At 49.6% G+C, this 19,911-nt stretch overlaps 1 protein-coding gene across 1 annotated transcript; it reads left to right on the top strand.

Moving 5' to 3' along the window:
• Positions 1-15: 15 nt before the first annotated feature.
• Positions 16-19,231, top strand: ahdc1 (AT hook, DNA binding motif, containing 1). The gene is given in 7 exon segments (XM_018697542.2): positions 16-833; positions 11,497-11,691; positions 11,995-12,181; positions 12,183-13,319; positions 13,421-15,153; positions 15,639-17,397; positions 17,869-19,231. Coding segments are annotated over 4 exon segments (4,689 nt in total). The 5' UTR covers positions 16-833; positions 11,497-11,691; positions 11,995-12,115; the 3' UTR covers positions 17,392-17,397; positions 17,869-19,231.
• Positions 19,232-19,911: the final 680 nt, after the last annotated feature.

The following is a 19,911-nucleotide window of genomic DNA, read 5'->3' as shown; positions in this document are numbered from 1 at the left end:
AGCAGGGCTGAGATGTTACCAAATAATGTGTAACTTTGAGTTTTCATATAAAATATTCTGTGATGTTTGTGTTGCTGGTACCCCAAACAACTATATTCTGTCCTCCCACTCTTTCTCTCTCCGTGTCACTCGCTGTCCTCTTCATTCACACTCGCGCTTTCTATCTTCAGTAAACTACTGTTCCCATAGTTCCAGAGGTGTAAAGTGAGGCCAGCTACGGGTGCCCGGATGCCTTTGACAGTCAGGCACGTTGGAGAGGCACAGCGGAGACTGGGGCGCACGAGAGACACAGAGCTGGAATTGCAGAGGCAGAGACGCACGGGCGCACGGTCGATTTTCGCCTCCCGCATACTGGGGAGTCCCGTGCCTGTCACCAAAACCGGAGGACAGGGCTCGAGCGCGGTTGTGTCAGCGCATTAATTGGGGAGAAGACTGTGAACCAACATCCCAGCTCCCTATTTTTTAAAAAATTCTCCCCCTTTTGTTTTTTTTGCTTTCCCATCTTTGTGGGTGCAGATATTGATGTGAGCCAGAGGAGCGTTTTTTCCGTTGAGTCGCACGAGACGGTGGCGCGCGACGGCTGGAGGAGACAACGTTTACATTGATGTGGGAGGACTCTCTCCCTCCGAGGCGGTGAGCTCAGATGAAGGGGAAATGCTGCGCGCTGACGGCTGCAGCCGTCCAGGCAGCGGCTCCGTGACCCGGGCGAGGAGAGGAGCGAAGCACCGCCACCGACAGCCGCGCAAGCCGCCAGCCCCGCCAGCCAGCGTTGACACCGCAACAGCTCCAGCAGCCAGCGCGAGCCCCCAGACTCTCTCTCTCTCTCTCCCTTGGTGAGTGCGCGTGCAGCGTCTTGTGTACACAACACCAAAAAATTTGCTTACTGTCCGCTCAGCCAGTTGTGCTGCGCACCTCTGGCTACGTTTCTTTTTGAGTTTTTCACATTAACCTCGTCGGTGCCGCGAGCGGACGGAGCTCTGCATGCGTACTGCTCGTGCTGCTGGGTCATCTGGGTTTTACTGTAGGCACGCAGCGTGTGTGGTTAGATCTTAAATGATGATGTTCTGACACACAGATACACAAACACACGCAATGGGACTGAATGTGCGCACAGTGAACCCTGTGTACCCCCACCTGTTTTTTTTTTTTTTTTAAATTTTTAAATATTTTCAATATTCTCACCTTTTAGCCTCATGATCACTGAACATATATACAGTGTAGGGAAGGCAACAGTGTACAGTACCTCCCCAGGTGCACTGCTGGCACACACACACACACACACACACACACACAGAGAGAGAGAGCCTCTTCTCTTGTTTATTTGCTGTCTCCATAGCATAGATTGGCCCTGAGGGTGAGTTTGATGGGACTTTTCTAATAATGAATTTTCATGCCAGTGGCACATACCAGAGGTCTGACTGTGAGCCCAGCTTCTTGTGATGGACAGATGTTTGCTTTACATATAAACAGAAGACACAGAGAGTCCCTGGTGAACATACGTTCAGCTCCCCGAGGGTTTGTGTGTGCGTGTGTGGAGGGGTTTCCATCCTGGCAGCCCCCTCTCCGAGCTATCGGGGCAGTTAGGCAGGACACAGCAGCAGCAGCAGTAGCAGCAGCACATCCTGCAGTGGCAACAGGGCCGGTGTGCTGGAGAGACACTGTGTACTCATGGTGGTGATTATCAGCTCTTGTCTGTGGTTTAGTGGGGAGGAGGGGGGTTGTGAGGGGGGTGACAAAGGAAGAAAGAGTGCATGAGAAACTGAAAGAGAGGACAGGCAGAGAGGATGAGAGGGAGAGGGAAGTCAATGTCAATGTCTGGGCAGTGACAGTTCGTTATTTAAGGGCCCCTCAGAGACGTGCACAGGCTGCCCTAGTGCAGGTGTTGTTGGTATGCAGAGTGATGCTCTGTCTGTCTGTCTGTCTGTCTCACACTCTCACAGTCTCACTCTCTCAGTCGCTGGTTGAAGAGTGAGTTCTCTTATTGGCAGGTCCACTTGGACATAATGAATAATTTCAACCCTCTGAATGCTGGAATGAAAAGGAAATGGCCTTACCTTGGCATGCAGCCGCTGTCTGTCAGACTTGTCTTGAGTGCATGGCCCTGTGTATGTGTGTGTGTGTGTGTGTGCGTGTGTGTGACAAACAGAGAGAATGTGAACATATAACAGCTTAGGCCTATTGTGCTTCCTACCTGTGTGAGCGGGGCTAGTTGTCATAGCAACGGCCTTGTAGCTCCGTTGATGTTCCTCCTGTCCTCATTGGCAGGGTCAGCGCACCTAACACACCACATCTCGTCTCAAAGCCCTGTGTTCTTGTGTGTGTGTGTGTGTGTGTGTGTGTGTGTCTATGCATGCACATGTGTACTTCCAAATGTGTGTGTGCGTGTGCTGTGGAAGTACCTTTTGTTAGTGCCTTGCTGCAGTTCGTAGACGTGTGGGTTGATGGCACAGAGACAGTAAGTGTGTGTTTGTGTGTGTGTGTGTGTCTGCCCGCACGTGTGTGTGTGTTGCAGTGTCACAAAGATGCACCCTGCTGATATGACAGCCGACAGCTCAACCAATCACCTGTTTTCTCTCTCTGCCTATCAGCATGTGAGATTGCCATAGTCAGACGTCCTCTTGATATGGAGGTCGTCATGGAGATGGAGAAGACGGAATGGACGCATATATTCATGTATGCACACGCACGCACACACACACACGCACGCACATGAAACATTGATCGGTACGGTATTTATTGGCTTCCGCTGATTTCCTGATGCTCTGGGAAGTTTTGAGTTCAGGATGGTGCAACCTGTTGAATGGCTGAACAGTGGCTTATAAGAGTGACATTGTACTGATGCATCACGTCTAAACATGAAGTAGGATAGCTTGAAAAATGGAATCAGTTATTGAATCTCTTTGTGGTCTAAATCTAAATCAGAGGATATCCTACCAGAGATTGAGTCTGTTCAAACGCTGATTCTCCAAAAACAATCTCAGGCTTCTCCTCACAACTACAAAGCATCTCATTTCATGAAATTGGCTTCTAGCTGTGCACAAGATTTGTCAAATGCAACAAAGACCCCTTTTTTTTTCTTTCTGTCTTTCCTTTTTTTGGTTACAGATGTTTTGTGAAAAGTCAGACGAAGATCATTCTGGCACTCCTCTTTGAACTCCTCACAACAGATATATTGCCGCCATTCAGGAAAAAGGGAATTTACACCAGCGTTGTGAATGAGTCAGGCCATTATTACTCAGCACTTGAAATGCCTCCCAAAATACACGAGAAATTGATTTTTAGGGCGCAGAGTGACATAAACAATTCACATCTATTCACACAGACAGAATCTGGTTGGTTTGAGCTCAGAGCTTTCTTCCGGTGGCTTAGAGCTAGCAGATGATGGCTTTAAGCTTAACTGTGACATTGAGATGCAAATTAATCAGTGTTTCTTTTGCTGTTATTTTTCCAGATCAGAGATGTTACACTGAATTACATAGTTTCCATTGTTAAAAAACAACTAACTTTATCTTATTTTAATATTGAGTAGTAGGACATTTTAGGAATATTTTAAAACTTTTAATATGTTTTTTTTTTTTTTTGCAACGAGCTACTGGCAAAATAATTAGCCATTACTTTGTCCTTGGAGTGAAGGGTACTGTCATTTATGACTCCTATTAATCTAATCGTCACCTGAAGTGAAATAGCTTTCGCCACAGGCAGGTAAACGTGGTTCAACTCCCACACACGCAGGCAAACACACACACAAATACACACACACACACACACACACACACACAAATACACACTTACACACACACACACACACACACACACACACACATACAGATGCACCCACACACACAGCAAGCATTTAGCATTAGTGTAAGCAGTGTTTGTATGCTCCATTCTGTCACCTCCCACACGATACATTCATAAAACGGCTCCTCCGCGCCAAAGGCACCAGCTCAATAGAAGACATCTCCCCTTCTCTTTTTCTCTCGCCTCCTTCCCTCTTTTAACCCCTCATCCCCCCTCACTCTCCCTCACTCCCTCCCTCTCCCCATCATGCATCAGTCCTTTAGTCGGTCCCTTCCTCTACTTCTTCTTTTTCTTCCACTTATACTTACCCCCCCCCTCCCTCTTTCCCTACATGTCCTTCCTCACCTACTTCCTCAATCTCCTTGCTTCACCCCCCCCACCCCCCACCCCCAGCCTTCCCCACCCCACCCACACCGACCACCAAGGGCTGGTTGCAGCCGGTTTTGAGTCCGACAGTGGAGAGGAAGCTTCGACCTCTCACCTCCGGAGGATGGAGGGAGGGAGTGAGTAAGGCAAGGCAAGAGAGGAGAGGAGAGGGATGATAGAGGGCAGCGGGGTGGAGGGATGGGGAGCAGAGAGGGTGGGGGTGGGTGGGGGGTGCAACTGCAAGAGGCGAGGGAGAGGTCAAAGAACGGGAGGGATTTGCGAAGAAAGGAGGGAGAGGAAAGCTGGGGGAAGGGACCCTAGTGAGAGAGAGAGAGAGAGAGAGAGAGAGAGAGAGAGAGAGAGAGAGAGAGAGGACGGAGGGGTCAGGAAGGAAACAGGAGTGATAAATGAAGGGAGAGTGGCAAGATGGAAGGATGAGGAGGGAGAGAAAGAAGAGTGTGAAGCTGCTGTGTACCTCCCTAACAAGCTGGACAGAATCAGCTCAATTATTAAAGAGGAGCGAGAGATGGGGAAAACACGCAGACACACAGATGTACACGCACAAAAGCATCTCTCGGTGTCTGGCACACAACACATACTCGGCATCTCTCACACACACACATGCGCGCACACACACACACACACACACACACTGTACCTATCTGCAGATCTACATACTTACACATGTACAGTATGCCCAATTTTCATGCTCTTTCGTGCTCGTGCGTCAGAGTTATCTTTGTTTTTAGCGGTGTAAGAGTGTGCGTATACATGTGTCTGGGTATGTGTATTGAAAACAGTGAGTCAGAGGATAAGCAGAGACTTGTTAGTGATTCTCCTCTACACCCCCCCACCCCACCCCACCCCACACACAACCCAACCTACCCCCCCACTCTACCCAATTTGGCTTCAGCGCCGTCTCAACGTTCCAGCACTGTGGCTTCAATGTCGTCCCATCAATATGAACAGATAATCAGAGCACTAAGGGGTCTGTCTATAAATCCCCACCGTGAATATAGTTTTCGCCCTCTTCCCTTCCTTTCTTCTCCCCCCACCCCCACCCCCCCACCCCCTCCTCTCTTGCCCGTTCCACCCTTGTTTCTAGTTCTCTTTCTTCTTTCCCTTTTCCCTCCTTCTCTGAGGAAGTGTATGCCCCCAAGGGACGAAAAGATTCGCTACCTTCCAGGAGAGAAAGAGACTGTGTGTGTCTCTCTGTGTGTGAATGTGTGTCCTCCACATGTGTATGTGTGTGTGTGTGTGTGTGAGAGAGAGAGTGTGTGCCAGGATGATAGTGTGTGTGTGTGTGTGTGTGTGAGAGAGAGAGAGTGAGAACACACACTTCCTGAGACAGAGAGGGAGAGAGAGGCAGGGATGAGCAAGTGAAGAGCGGGTGAGAGAGTGAAAGCAGGAGGCTGTGGAGGGGGAGGAGAGAGAAAGAGATAAGAGAGAAAGACAGAGAGTAGTCGGGGAGAAGGGGGAAGATGGATGAATGCACTGCGCACTCAGTGTGTGTGTGTGTGTGTGTGCGCGTGTATGTGTGAGTGAGAGAGAGAGAGAGAGAGAAAGAGAGATGGTAGGGAGATGCAGGTAGACGGAGAGGGACGGAAGGGTTTCTTATCCTCTCAGCAGAAGTCATAATTTCTTGGAGCGTGCACAGATGTGTGTGTGTTTGTGTGCATGCCTGATTGTGTTTGTGTCTGAGTGCGTTGCCTCGCTCAGGCTTGAGGCCAAGAACCGTAGAGGTACAGTGGTGTAGCGTTGGTGTGTAGTGTGAGCAGCATGCGTGTGTCTGTGTGTGCTTTCTGAGAGGTGTGTATGTTGAGGCTGTGGCTGATGAGCTGTCAGTACCTACAGTTGGAATGTTCACAAGGCGGCCATTGTTGTTCAAACAGCCAGCAGCCTTCTCCTTGGCAACGGGCGCTGCAGCAGCGTCTCCCACAGCAACTGTGGAACAGGAGTATGGAGGGAGGAGGAGTCAGGAAGTCAGGGCCGCAGCACAGAGGCCCCTCTCCAAAACACTGGCCTCAAGGTCTGAGTGTGTGTTGGGGTCCAAGCATCTGGTTTGTGTGTCCTCTGTGTGTGAGCTAGATGTGCATGACTATGTTTGTGTGTGTCTGTGGTTTTTAAGTGTGTCTGTGAGTTCTCGCCATCATAACTATGTGGAGCGTGCATCCTTACTCGCATTTGTGTGTTTCTGTGTGTGTGTACATGTCAGCTCAGTGTGTGTGTGCGTGTGTGCACCTGCGTGAACTGTAAGTGGGAGTGTTTCTGTGTTTGCACCTAAGTGGTTGGTTTCATCTCCTTGTTTTTTGCATGTGTTTGTGTGTCTTTTCCAGACGTATCCCTGTGTGTCCTTGCTTTGCGTGTAATCCTGTATGTGGTTTCGTGCACGCGGAGCTGTGCACACTCCTCGCTGTTCCCAGCTGGTGCGGTTGGTCACATGACCTGAGTGAGGGGCGGCCATCAGCAGCGCCAGGAAACTGCCTGCAGGAGAGCGAGAGAGGATAGAGAGTGTCAGGCTGAGTTGAAGATGAGGGAGGGGTGTTGGGGAGTGGGAGCGTGTGTTGTGGGAGAGAAAGCAGGGGCGGGAGGTGTGCGTGTGTGTGTGTGTGTGTGTGTGTGTGTGTGGGGTGCTGGAGAGATGAGAGAGGGAAGCGTGAGGATGAGAAGTGTGTGTGTGTGTGTGGTGGTGATGGTAGTGGGGTGGTGTTGGGTGAAGGAGGAAGAGGAAGGGGTAATACAGTCCTCCTCGCCTTAAAATAACTACAGCATGTAGGTTCCTGCAGAAACAACAGGAGAGAGACAGTCGGATAGTGAGACAGTCAGATGGGGGTGGGGGGTCCTGGTTATGTGTTGTCTAGTGTTTGGAGCTACTTCTCCAGTCCCCTGTGTGCATCCTTGGCAGAGCCGCCACTGTATCTGGTCCGTGTGAAGTCTGTTTACGTTAGATGTGTGTCTGTGTGTCTGTGTGTCTGAACGTCTGTCTGCCTTTTTGTTTGTCTGCACATATGGTTTATGTGTTGGTCTCTGTTCATTTATATGCTTTGTCTGCTTGTGTTTGTTGTGTGTGTGTGTGTGTGTGTGTGTGTGCGCACGTGCTTGCTCTTGGCAGGAGATACAGTGCGCGCACTGATGATGGAGATCATTAGGAATTTCCTGCAGCTGGGGAGGTGGTGGTGTGAGTTTTTTTTTTTTTTTTTGGGAGGGGGGCAGCAGGATGGGTGGAATACGAGTGGGTGAGAAAGAGAGGTCAGAGGGAAGGAGAGTGGGAGTGGGTGGTGGGTTAGGCGGGGAGGATCTGCATGTGAGCATGTTTGTCGGACTGACTCTGTTTGAGTGACGTGTGCGTGCATGGAGCTGCAGCCCAAAGTTCACCTCAGTACTGAGGGGTTGTTGGTGGTAATTTGTGCGCGGGCATGTCGGCCCCAGCAGTGTGATACGTGTGCGTAACATTCCTCACCCCCTTTGGCAAACTTACACACACCTCGAGCTCTCAAACAACCCAGGTCGGTTGATTGGAAGAGTTTGGATGTGCTTAAGCCTTTCACTTCTCCTGCCTGTTGGGCTACAGTGCACTGTGGTCAAGGCGAAACCTCATAACTTCAATTTTGCTATTTTCTTTCTTCTGATTTAGTTGAATCAAAACTTTCCACAGTTTGGCTGACTATTGTGTAAATATTGAAATCTATTTCCCACAGTGGGAAGAAAAATCCTGGCTTCAAATCCAACATGTCAGTATATCATTTTAGAATGATTTCTAGCTTCTGTTTAGGTTGTGCTCGTGTTAAAATGGAAGTTGCTCTTGTTTTCTGTGATGCAGCTAAAGTTGAGTAAAGTTTGTTTTTTATCCTAAAACTGATGTGGAATTACATCAATATAGATTGGAAATTTATCTCTTTTTTAACTTACATCTCTACACACTCAGAGTCCTATAAGTAGTAAGTTAATAGGCCTGGTATTTGATTTGATTATCACACACAGGCTGTGTTTGCTGTTCATCAACCACTTTAACGTGATGCTGTGTAAGTATTATATAATGTGATGTTTCATTGACAAAGTCAGATTGATGTTTACCATCTGGAATACAACATGACACATTTGTTCCTCCACCGATTTCCCCCTGAAAACATCTCATGAATGAATTGAAAACAGTCAGTCATCAAGTTGTCTAACAGTTTTGCTGATTGTCTTTTGTGTGATTTTTCTTTTATAATAATTCCTTTGACTGATGTTTTTCTATTTGTAGGAGAAGTTGTGTGTTGTCATGCATGTTGTTGAGTGAAGGTCTGCAGCTGCCGGAGCTGCAGGTTGGGCGCTGCGTCGGGGGTTGGGATTGGTGGTGGTGGTGGTGGTGTGGAGGAACGAGTGGCTGATGGTAGAGCTGAGTTTCTGCACGGTGTCACTCAGTCTCTGTGGACCCCCTGACCCACTTCCCCCTCCCCACCTCTCTTTCTCTCCTGGCCTCACGTTCACTTTCTCCATCTCTCTCTCCCTCTCTCTCTCTGTTTTATCCCACACCTCCACCACCACCACCTCCACCACCACCCCACACCCCTTCTTCTTATCTGTCTAAACCTCTCTGTGGAGCACCCCACCCCTCCCCTCACCACCTCTCTCTCTCTCTCTCTCTCTCTCTCTCTCTCTCTCTCTCTCTCTCTCACTACCTTTCTCTCTTTCTCTCTCCCCTCCGTGCCCCCCCCCATGCTGTTTCGGTGCTGCTGCCTGTCTCTTAGCAACAACTGCACACCCGTTAGAGCTCAGTGAGTGCTTTTTACAAACACACCCAGGAAGACACACTCATACACGCACACGCTCACAGACACACACATGCGTGCGTGCGTGCACAAACACATCCACACACACACACACACATACAGGGTCTAGTTCCTCATTGAGGGTTGCTGCTGGCAGGCCTGTGAGTCTGCAAGCCTTTGTGACAGTGAGATAGATGGGAAGAGAATAGATATGCTGTACAGCTACCATGTACAGAATGATTGTTCCTCTCAGACTATGCACAACAGGGCAACTGCCCAAACTGGAATATGACAGCTTCTAACCTCTGATTTCACACTGGCATGTGTGCAACACACTTGTCATGTTGTGTTGTTGTTGCCTTTCCTGCGAGCGCACAATAGCACCAAAAACTTTTTCTGAGCACATGAAAAATGTACAATATCAAAGATTTTCAAACAATATCATTCATATGAGAGCTGCTCTTTGTGAAACAGATTCAACAGATCATCATGTGGGAGCAGCGCACACCATCGGCTGTTTTCACAGAGACAATACTACGCCACTGTGTGTTCCAAAGCCCCAGAGCCATTCACAGTAAAATGCACCAAAACGCATTTGCTACGTATGACGGTGAATATATTGGAATGGCGGCTGATGGATGCCAGGAGTATTTGCTTAAACAATGAATCATAGTGGGAGCGTTTGATAGGCTGGCATCTAAGCCCTGTCAGGATGCCCCCCGCAGAGCACAGTGGAGGGATATTTGCATGTGTGTCTTTGTTTTGTGTGTGACCGTGCACGACTGTATGTATGTGTGTGCGTGCGTGTGCGACATGTATGTCTTTATGTGCAAATCGATGTGTGAGTGTGTAGGAGGATGAAGCTGTGGGGGCATATTTGCATGTGTCTTTGTGTGTTGGTACGTGTCGCTGTGTCTGAGAGTGACAGTGTGTGCATGTATGTGTAAGCACATGTGCAGCAATGTTTAATTAAAGCATGTGTTCTTCTCCTTCTCTCACACACCGGTCAGATGGAGCCTTAATTAATGAATGCTGTTAATTAGATGAGAGAGAAAGTGAGAACTAGAATAGGAGAGGAGAGAGGCAGAGAGTGAGAGAGGCAGGGAGACAGCGCCATGGGCACGGGAGGGAAGGGGTGAGAGGGTTAAAGAAACTATGTGTAGTGTGTGTGTGTGTTCATCTCCATGTTTGTCTGTCCCAGTTGTGTCATTTCTCAGAGCAGCAGAACGTTGAGGTTGCTCTGCTCCATGTGTTCAGCCCCAAACTCTGCTACAGCAAAACTCTCCCACTCCCTCCTCCTCCTCCTCTTCCTCTACTGCTTCCTCCTCCTCTTCTTCTTCCTCCTCTCGCCTCTTTCAACTTTTTCTCCCTCATATCTAAAAATCTGACTGCCTTAGTCTGTCCCTCCACTCACCATCCTTTTCCCCTGCCTCAGTCATCTTTCACCTCCTTGTTCTTCTTCTGTCTCTCGCCCTTTCTCATACTTTCTCTCCCATTCACTTAATCATTCTAGTGTCTTTCACCCCCGCTGCTCCCTGCTCCCCCCTCTCTTTCTCTCTCTCACTCTCTGTCCCTCTCCCACCCTCCTAATCAGACCCATATGTTGGAGAGGGAGGCAGAGAGATCTGACGATGGACAGGACTGGGCTGTATGTGGAGAGTGTGGTACAAGCGCTGGAGCCAGCCGTGCGCGCGCGTGTGTGTGCGTGTGTAGAAGTGGCACGCATGCTTGTGTTTGTGTTTTCCAACGTGTGCACACGCACAGTCACGTGTGGGTCTGACGGCACGTGTGGTCCAGATTTCATGAGATTTCTGTCTCTTCTGGCTGTCTGTACTTCCAGTTCTCCTCTGCTCTGGGTTTCTATAATCCTCCAGTCGTTCCTGTCTTTCTGTCACCTTCATCTCTCCATCCTCTTAACACCTCTCCATTCATCACCTCTCTGCTTCCCCCTGGTGGCTGCGATTATTCACACATTCTCATTCTTGTACCCTCCAAGTCTAGTGCTTTGTAATGCATTTGAATAGTTTTGGTGAAAAGTGGCATGCAGTGTGAGTATGTGCCTGTGTGTGTGTGCAATTTCTGGATTTGTACATCTCTTCACTCATATATGGTAAGATTGAAAAATGTGGCAAAACTCAGTCAATACCATGTATAATATACCATGCTACGTGTCTGGTCATCATCATGTGCTTATGATCAATAGCATGTGTGTGAAATTCCAATAGAAGCGAGGAAAAAGTGTCTCTGGCTAACGTGTGTACAGACGAGTCTGCTGGTAGACTTCAAAATGAAACGCTAACTACAATTAGACTTTAAAATTTTATATTGCAAGTCATCTTCCAAAATAGTTGCGTCTGATGTGAGATGGTGCAGCCCTCACCAAAATACTGATTCTAGTCTGGTCTGATGCGTGCTGTGACATCATGTACTAATCTCTTATTCTTTCTGCTCCACCCTCCTCCACACTCCTTTCTCCACCCCCCCACTCACCCTTTCTCCCACCTCCGTCAACTCTCGATCCCTTCCTCTGTCTGTCTGTCTATCTGTCTGTCTGTCTCTCTTTCTTTCACTCCAGCAACCATGGCCAAAAGACAGGAGCAGAGGGGAGAGGGAGAAGTATGTGAGCTCTCCACTGCAGTATTGATGACCCAATGATCCCCTGCAGAACAGAGCCAGTCAGGCAGACAGAGTGAGGCTCAACTCAGAATCAAAATCAGAATCAGCGCCACAGCCGTTCGGTAAAAGCAACCAACTGAGCAGGATATGAATGGTAAATGTAATCTAATGTTGTAATGCTGCTGTGTGGGTGGCACAGTTAATAGAGTAGAGTGCATTACAGATTAGGTTTATGGCCCATTGCCAAAAATGTTGACGATTCCATCACACAACCACAATTCCATCTGTGCTGCAAATGTTTGATTTTTATTTGTGCAGTATGTCTGATGCCTTAAAGTGACCATTATATTTAATAGCAAGAGGTTTAGATTAAATGTATTAAATGCACTAAGGAGACGTTAACTTATTTGTGGACTTCCTATCCAGTTAGTAATATTATTTTTATATCTGTCCTTAGGTCCTTGAATCTTCTTGCTAGCTGTTAGAGGAAGACAGCTACAAAGAAGGAACGCTCATTTACATACAGCAGAGAACATCCCTTTTTTTCCTCCCTCACTACCAGCAAGACCATACACTGAATGAGTGGCTTGTCAGATCATCTATTTTCAGGCCAATCTGGGGCTCCAGTGGGCTGTGGTGGGAATCCAGGCAGAGGAGAAAGGGTGTGTGGGAGGGCTGGAGGAGCTGGAAGGGCCCGAGCTCTGGACCAGGGAGCTCGGGCTCCAGGCGGAGTCTGAGGATCCCTCCGACGATGGACTGGCGCCGGTGACCTCTGATCACTTTCCCCCCTCCTCCCCTTCTGCCCTGGCCAACGGCCTCCACCTGCAGAGAAGGCTGGGGCTCAACACCTGTCGGCGGAGGCAGACGGAGACCCACGCCACCGCTGCCGAGACACACGCATTTGCTGAGACATTTCGAAACATGCAGACGCACATAGACCCAGATGTACACACGGACATGGATAACTGTGGACGCCTGGATATCAATGCACATGCGGGTTCTGTGGGGCAAGAACACCCCAGAACTCTTACACCAGAGGCCATACACACAACTTCACCTCAACCCCTGTCTTTGGCGCTTGGCAATCATCCCGCCTCAACCAATCAGCTGGCAGCCCCGGTCCTCACAGCAGAGGCAGACATGCCCTCAACCTTTTGTCCCGTCCCTATTGGTCCAAATTCAAACACGAGCTCCTCTCCTCTTCCTGTGGAGGCAGAGAAGAAGTATGCACTCCGCAGTTCCGGACGTCCCCGCTTCCCCTGTCACCTGCGCAAATCCTCGCGCCTCCGCCGAAGCATAGAGGATGTGGAGAAGAGAGCGGTGAGGGAGAGGGGGGGAGGAGGAGAAGAGGAGGATGAAGTATTAGAAGAGAAGATCTGGAGGGTTAAAGAAGAGGAGTCGACGGTCGGGGAGAAAGAAGAGCGTTCGTCTGTGGAAACTGTTCTCCCCACAGCCCCCTGCCCGGCAGACATCGCTCTCGCTCTGACAGTACCTAAACCCGTTCCCAAAGCTATACCTAAACCTGGGCCCAGACTTGGGCATAAACCTGGACCTAAATCCAGGTCTAGGCCTGCGCTGAAATCTGTCCATAAAGCAGGTCCTAAAAGTGTCATGAAACAGCGACAGCAGGCAGCGCAGGCCCTTGCTCATCGCGTTACCCCTCATCTCCCATTTTCGAATACATCTACCATCCCTGCATCTCTGCTAACTGTGAAGGAGGAACCCGTTGCAGATTTGGGGCTGTGTCCTCCCAATAACCGGAGACGTGGACGTTTTGTTGGTGTAAGTTAATTTATTGTAACATAATACACTATACAATGTCAGATCATGTATGAAATAAATGTTTAAACTGCATATGTTTTATGTTGGTCTTTGCTTTACAGGTGAGGAAGATTGTTGTGAAGGTGGCTCGCATTCCTGTCAGCCTCAGCCGTCGACAGAAGAGCTACAAGATCTCCAATTTGGAGACAATTACGGGGACAGAGAAAGGCAGTGATGCCGGCATGGAGGGTTCGGAGGTGGCTCGAGAGCCGACTGCACTTCTCCGTATGAAGAACAATGGGAAGAGTGTCATGGTCATGTTCCCTCCTGGAGAGCTGCCTGTTATTCTCAAACGCAGGCGGGGACGGCCGCCGAAACAGGCTCTGCCGGGGATACCGGGAGAGCCTCCGAACGCCGGCAGCGCCAGTGGTAACGGAGACCAGCCCAAAAAGACCCGGAGGCGTCGTCGGACTAAACTCCCCTCTCCTTACCCATCTTATGTTAATGATACTAATGATGTGAAAACAGAGTATGGGGATGTTCTGTCCAAACTGGCCTTTTTAAACCGCCAGCCCCCCACCACTGGCCGCTGCTCTCCACCTCGCTGCTGGACACCCAGTGAGCCAGAAAGCTTTCATACCCCCTTGGAAAACCCTGGAATATCCACCCTGCTCCACCGGCTCACTGGGTTTAGACGCCCACGGGGTGGCAGAGGAGGGGGCATTGGAAGAGGTGGAGGAGCAGCAGGGGGGATTGGGGGCAGTGAGCGCAATAAGAGCACCTTCAGTGATTTCTTTGAATCCATTGGCAAGAAGCGGAAACTGAGCCCCATGTCTGAGCATGGATTACCTAGGAAAAGGGGGAAGGGCGTGGGCGGAGGTGGGGTCGGGAGGGGAGGGGGCATTGTAGGAACTGAGCCTGGGGGAGAGAAAATAGTCCGGAGGAGACGCACAAGGAAAAATGGTGCATTTAAAGGAGACGGGGTTTCCATGGGACAGGACTGGCCCAATGGGGCAGGTGGCTGGGGGGAGGAGGGGTGCATGGAAAAGGAGAAAGGTTTGGGTGGATTTCAGCTCTGTGGATCTCCAAGGGGGGGCTTTTCCTCGTGTGAGGTTGGAAGGGGGGGTGCCTACAGCAGCAGTCCGGGAGGGAGCAGAGGGGTTGGGCCAGCCGGGGAGGACTCACAAGGACTGTTTGCTGGATATTTCCGCTCACTGCTCGACTCGGATGATTCCTCAGACCTGTTGGACATGTCGTCCTCGCAGTCGGACCCCCGCAAAGCTTCATCCACCCCTGGTTATGAGCCATCCAGCCCAGCTACCGTTCACAGCTGGTCCCCTGCATTCTCCAAGTGGTGTTCCAAGGGTGCAAGTTCTGGAGCAGAGGGTTCAGCCCAGACACATTGCTCCTCAGCCAGGCCTCCGTACGGCTATGGCAGCCTGGCCCAGACATCACCCACCACCTCTACATACCCCAAATCCACTCCTCCGTCTCTCTCACACTCTCCTAGCTCCCCCCACCCTGCTTCTTATGGCCACTACTCCTCTGGCTACTCCTCCTCCTCTCCTGCTGTGTCACAGAGATCCTCAGACTGCAGCTTTGCATTCGGGTCTGGACACAGCAGTGGCAAGGCCACCCCTGTCGGCCAGATTGGTTACTCTAGCTACCAGGCAGCAGCCAAGCGGGGCTTTTGCGGATATCCTGCAGCAGGTCATTCCTCCATGGTGCGGGGGGAATCAACGGGACCCACATCACCTGGAGGAGGCTTCATGTCTGTGGCCAAAGGTAGCCCGTTCAGCTCCTCCTCCTCCCCAGAGGGATACAAACAGTTCAACTCCAATCAGTGGAGCTACAGGTAAATTACTTGTGGCAGCTTTGTGATGATGAAAATTACTCAAAAACTAATATTATGAATTTAATAAATTCCTGAGTTTCCTTTCCATACAAAATCTGACTTGGTATGAAAGGGTTTTAAATGAATATGTGATTAAATGTTTTCCTCCATTAAAAAGAGAAGTACAAACTACTAAAAGTCTGTCCATGACAGGATCAAAGTGATGTGAATTGCTTAATATAAATGTTTCACTTAGCACATCATATTCAATTTCACCAAGTCCACCATGTGCTAATTAACAGTCGATACCTGACATTAGTTAACTCAGGGCTAAAATGTGCACTTTGGTTATCCAGCATAGGAATCAATAATCATAACACGTATTGAGAAAATTGAAAGAGGTGGAACTGCTACAAAAAGCAGAGAAAATGTAACTATTTCTCAAGTGCAGACATCTTGCTCAAGTGATGATTTAAATTTTGTGTTGCTATTTCTGTGTTTTTCAGACAAGGTTATGGTGGCTGGTCAACAGACAGCTTTGGGCCTCAGTATCATGGCTATAGCGAATATGGCTCCAATGAGTCCAAAGACATCTTGGATATCTCTAACTACACCCCCCAGAAAGCCAAGCGCCCACCTTTTCCTGAAAGTCTATCAGAATCCTCCTCTGACTCTTCACATCTTGGTTCTGTGGCCACTGTCAGTGGACCGAGCTCCGCAGGTGGCACATACAAACTGAATGAGGCTGCGTCTGTCGGCGGAGAAGGGGGTCAGTCAAGTCTGTCCAGCCTGGAGAAGTTGATGATGGACTGGCATGAGAGCGCTTCAGGGCCCTCCTATAACTGGAGCCAGAATGTCCTCTTCCAGGGCGGGGGGACCAGCAAACCTGGTCGCGGCCGCAGGAAACGGACTGAACCACAGTCAGAAAAAGATGGGGGTTCTGGTTTACACTCCGATTCCCCGTCCAGTCCCTCACCGACACCTACTCCTGGACCTAAACGGGGAGGGGTTGGAGGACGGGGAAGAGGGTCTAGAGGAGGCAGAGGGGGGTTGTCTCCATGTCAGAGAGAGCGGCCATCGGGGGCGAAAGGCAGGGGCAAGGCTGTTTCTACGTCAGGAGCAGGAGGAGTAGTGTCTGCTGGTGGTCCAGAGGGGTCTGGGCTGTTCCAGGAGGTGCTGGACTATTACAGCGGAGACAGTAGTAGCCTCTCTCCCCTTTCCACTCCCAATCCTGCACCACCTTCCAGCTACCTCCAGGACCCCTGCGAGTACCCCTCCCCTTATTCTGCCCATCCCTCCACACCTTCCTCTGAGGAGCGATATCCAGCCTTATACCCTGGAGAGTCCTCCTCTTCCCTCTCACCTAGTGTCTCATCTCCCCCTTACCCTCCCAAGCCCACCCCTCCTCCGCCCCAGTCTTACCACCCAGTCCCATCCAGGACCTTCTCCCCTTCCTGCTCTCCCTCACCGCGGGTGACACCCCACTGCAGCACAGCACTGAGTCCCTCGCATCGCCCCCCTCCAAAAGACCCACAGTTCTCCCAGTACGACTCCCCCAGCTACTGCAGCTCCCCCTACTGGTACGGACAGACATCGCACAGCGGCAGCCCCAGCCCACACTCGCACAGCACACACTCAAACACAGGTGTGCACACACACAACAACCCGCACACCAGTCCTCACGGAAACGCACACGGAAACCCGCTCGCCAGTCCAAACGCGAACACACACACACACATAACCCCGACTGCCCATGACACACACCATCACAACACGCAGCCTCACGCAAACCTGAGCTCACATGCTAACGCCCATCCCGCCTCACACCTCCAGAGCAGCCCCCTCACCCACTCAAACCCTCACTCCAACAGTCAGCCCCACCACAACGCACACGGCAACCCTGGTGCTCATCTCCCGTCCCACACGCACTCCAACTCCAGCCCGGGCCTCCTCTCCCACACGACGCCTGTGCTCTACGAGGAGCGCAGCCCTCCCACCAACATGACCGCCCACAAGCGGGATCTGACCGCCCACCCCATGAGCACAGGCCATCGCCAGGGCCCCCTGCCTCACTCCCCGTACCCCAAACCTCCCCTGGACTCACCCCATCAGGAGGACGCTAGTGGATTCTCCCTGTCCCACCAATCTTACCAGGGCATGGGACACCGCTACCCCTCCCAGGTGGCTCAGGGAGGTGGGGTGCTTTGCCAGCTCCTGGACCCAGCCAATGATGACAGCTTCAGTGTCACCAGCCTGTAACAGCAGGTGAGTTTATTAACCTTCATACAAACAATATAACCATCAAACATCTCTAGAGGAGTGTTTGATTAATGAGGATGACCATACAGTTTGATAAAAAGTAGGTAGAAAGCCTTGCCACGTGTTTTGAAAGCAGCTCATTACTTGATATTTAATTGGATGATGAATCACTATTAGTAGCTGTAATTCTTAAAAAAAAAGCCTTTGTTTCTATATAGGAAGGTCAGGTCATAATATGCCCATTTATAAGGAAGTGACTGGCAGATTTGAAAGTTTTTTATAGTGGCTTGTGTCTCAAGCAAAACACAGTGTTCACACATACTTACTACTTTAACTTTAGCAAACCAAGACCTGATCAAATGTAATGTATTCATTTCAATTCATAAAATGCTTTTCTTTTACCACTGTTGAAAATATCATAGCCTCATGTGACTCTTTCTCTTCATCTCTTTCTCTCTCCCTTTGTTTTTCTTTCAGGTGCATTCAATCCAAGCTTTTACAGATTTGCAAACCTTTTTTTTTCTTTTTCTTTGTTTTTTTTTTTGTTAAGGAGACTTCTTTGTGAGAGACTGTGAAATGAGGGGTGAGAATTTAGCTGCCAGCTTTGGACAGTAAAGCTTTAATTCTCCAGCATTGACAATCAAAATCAACCGCAACTTAAAACACCCGAGCATGTACACACACGAATGCATACAAAACCCATGCGCGCGCAAACACGCAAATACAGACACGCATGTGCAGATGAATTCACTACCTAACATGGACACATTAAAGTCATACATGTGGACACTCACTCTACGCTGGAATGAGGGAACGGTCAAGAGGAGCTGACAGATGAAAACCAGACGCTGATGGACAGAGTCAAACCTATTTCCTCATCCCGTTGAGTCCGGCTGTGACACATAGAGGACTCAGTTTCCCAGAAGTCTGTATCTCACCAAATCTTTTCTGGTCTTGTTCTGTACATCTGCAATATGGACAAACTAGGATCACACTGCTCTATCTCTCTTTCTGTTTCTTGCCTCTGTGCTCTCTCTCAACCTCCTTTCCTCTGCTCGACCAGCAACCGTTGTTCTGCACTCGGCTCACCGGCGCCGCATCTCTTGTCTTGTGCTCCAAACCCGAACCCGCATCTGAGCCCCAGATCAACTTTTTAAATACCATAAATGAGCCTTGCAAATGTCCCACTCTGTGCACTCCTTGTGTTGTGTCCCATAACAGAAAAGTTGACTAAACCAGTTTCTTGCTCTTGAAATACCAGCATCTGTACATACGACTCCAGCTCTGACCTGGGGGGTGGGGGGGTGGGTGGGTCCTGTCATTAACATGCCCTCCTCAGCGTTCTGCCATGGTTTCTCTGCTCTGAGGGGGGTGGTGGTGGTGTTAGTGGTGGTGGTAGTGGTGGTGGTGGTGGTGGGGGGTACTGCAGCATGGAGACTCAAACATCCTGTGTTTTGCTGTTTTAAACTACAAGGGAAAGAGACATTGAAATCACTCAATGGCCCCAAAGAGACTCTTGTTTTCTGTGTGCAAATGCGAGACAGAGGAGGTTCGTGTGACTGCAGTAATGCATGTATTGTGTGTGTGTGTGTGTGTGTGCGTGTGTGCATATATGTGTGTGTGTGCGTGCCTATGGGGTCAAAAGGAGTGAAGCTCCCCAGACACCAAAGTCTTGGCGGGGCCTCGTTCTTTCTTTCACTCTCTCCCTTCTTTTTTCTGTGGTCTTGTGTTGTTTGGTGGTTTTTGTGATGAAAAAAATTGTATATCTGTCTGTTACATATCATGTATGTATCTGAGGTGCAAAATATTTAAATACACATTCTGTTCTTGCCATTGGTAATCCTGTCTATAGCATACTGCTTCTTTAAGGGATTAAGGGGAGGTATGAGCTTGTTTGTGTGCGTGAGTGTGTGTGCACGCGTGTGTGTGTGTGTGTGTGCATGCTCGCGTTTTAGAGCCTCCCTGAGTTTTGTGCTTTGCCCAGGCTGTCTGGGACTGTGAGCGAGAGAGTTCAGTCAAGGACACAATTCGACAGGGAGTGAAAGGGAGGGGAGGAGAGGAATGGATGGCGGGGAGAGCAGGGGAGGATGTGTTGGAGGGGAAAGAAAGAAACCAGACTGAGGAAATCAGAAAAGAGTGTCGGAGAGGGTTTAAAGCCACTGAAACAAAATGCACAAAAATGTACTGTTGCGAAATTCCTCAGCCAAATAAGGAAATGTACTAAAGCACACAGCGTTAAAGGCCGGTGGTACCAGAGAGCTGACAGGAAGGGACTCATGCATGTCCTCACAAAGAATCTTGTATATATATAATACAGCAAATATTGTACATCTGCAGCTTATGTGTATTGTGTGTGTGTGTGTGTGTGTGCCAGGCAGACAGAGAGAGTGAGAGAGAAAGAAAGCAGATGGGGGGCGTTTACTGGCTGCATATTGTGTACAGTTTGTCAACAGGCTGACTAAATAGACTTAGACATGGCCGGAGGAAATGTGTTTGCTGTGACATTCCACTGTATGGTGG

This window comes from Lates calcarifer, linkage group LG3, assembly GCF_001640805.2.
Source record: "Lates calcarifer isolate ASB-BC8 linkage group LG3, TLL_Latcal_v3, whole genome shotgun sequence".
Lineage (NCBI taxonomy): Eukaryota > Metazoa > Chordata > Actinopteri > Centropomidae > Lates > Lates calcarifer.
The sequence above is the reverse complement of the archived record's forward strand: the minus strand, read 5'-3'. Positions and strand labels throughout refer to the sequence as shown.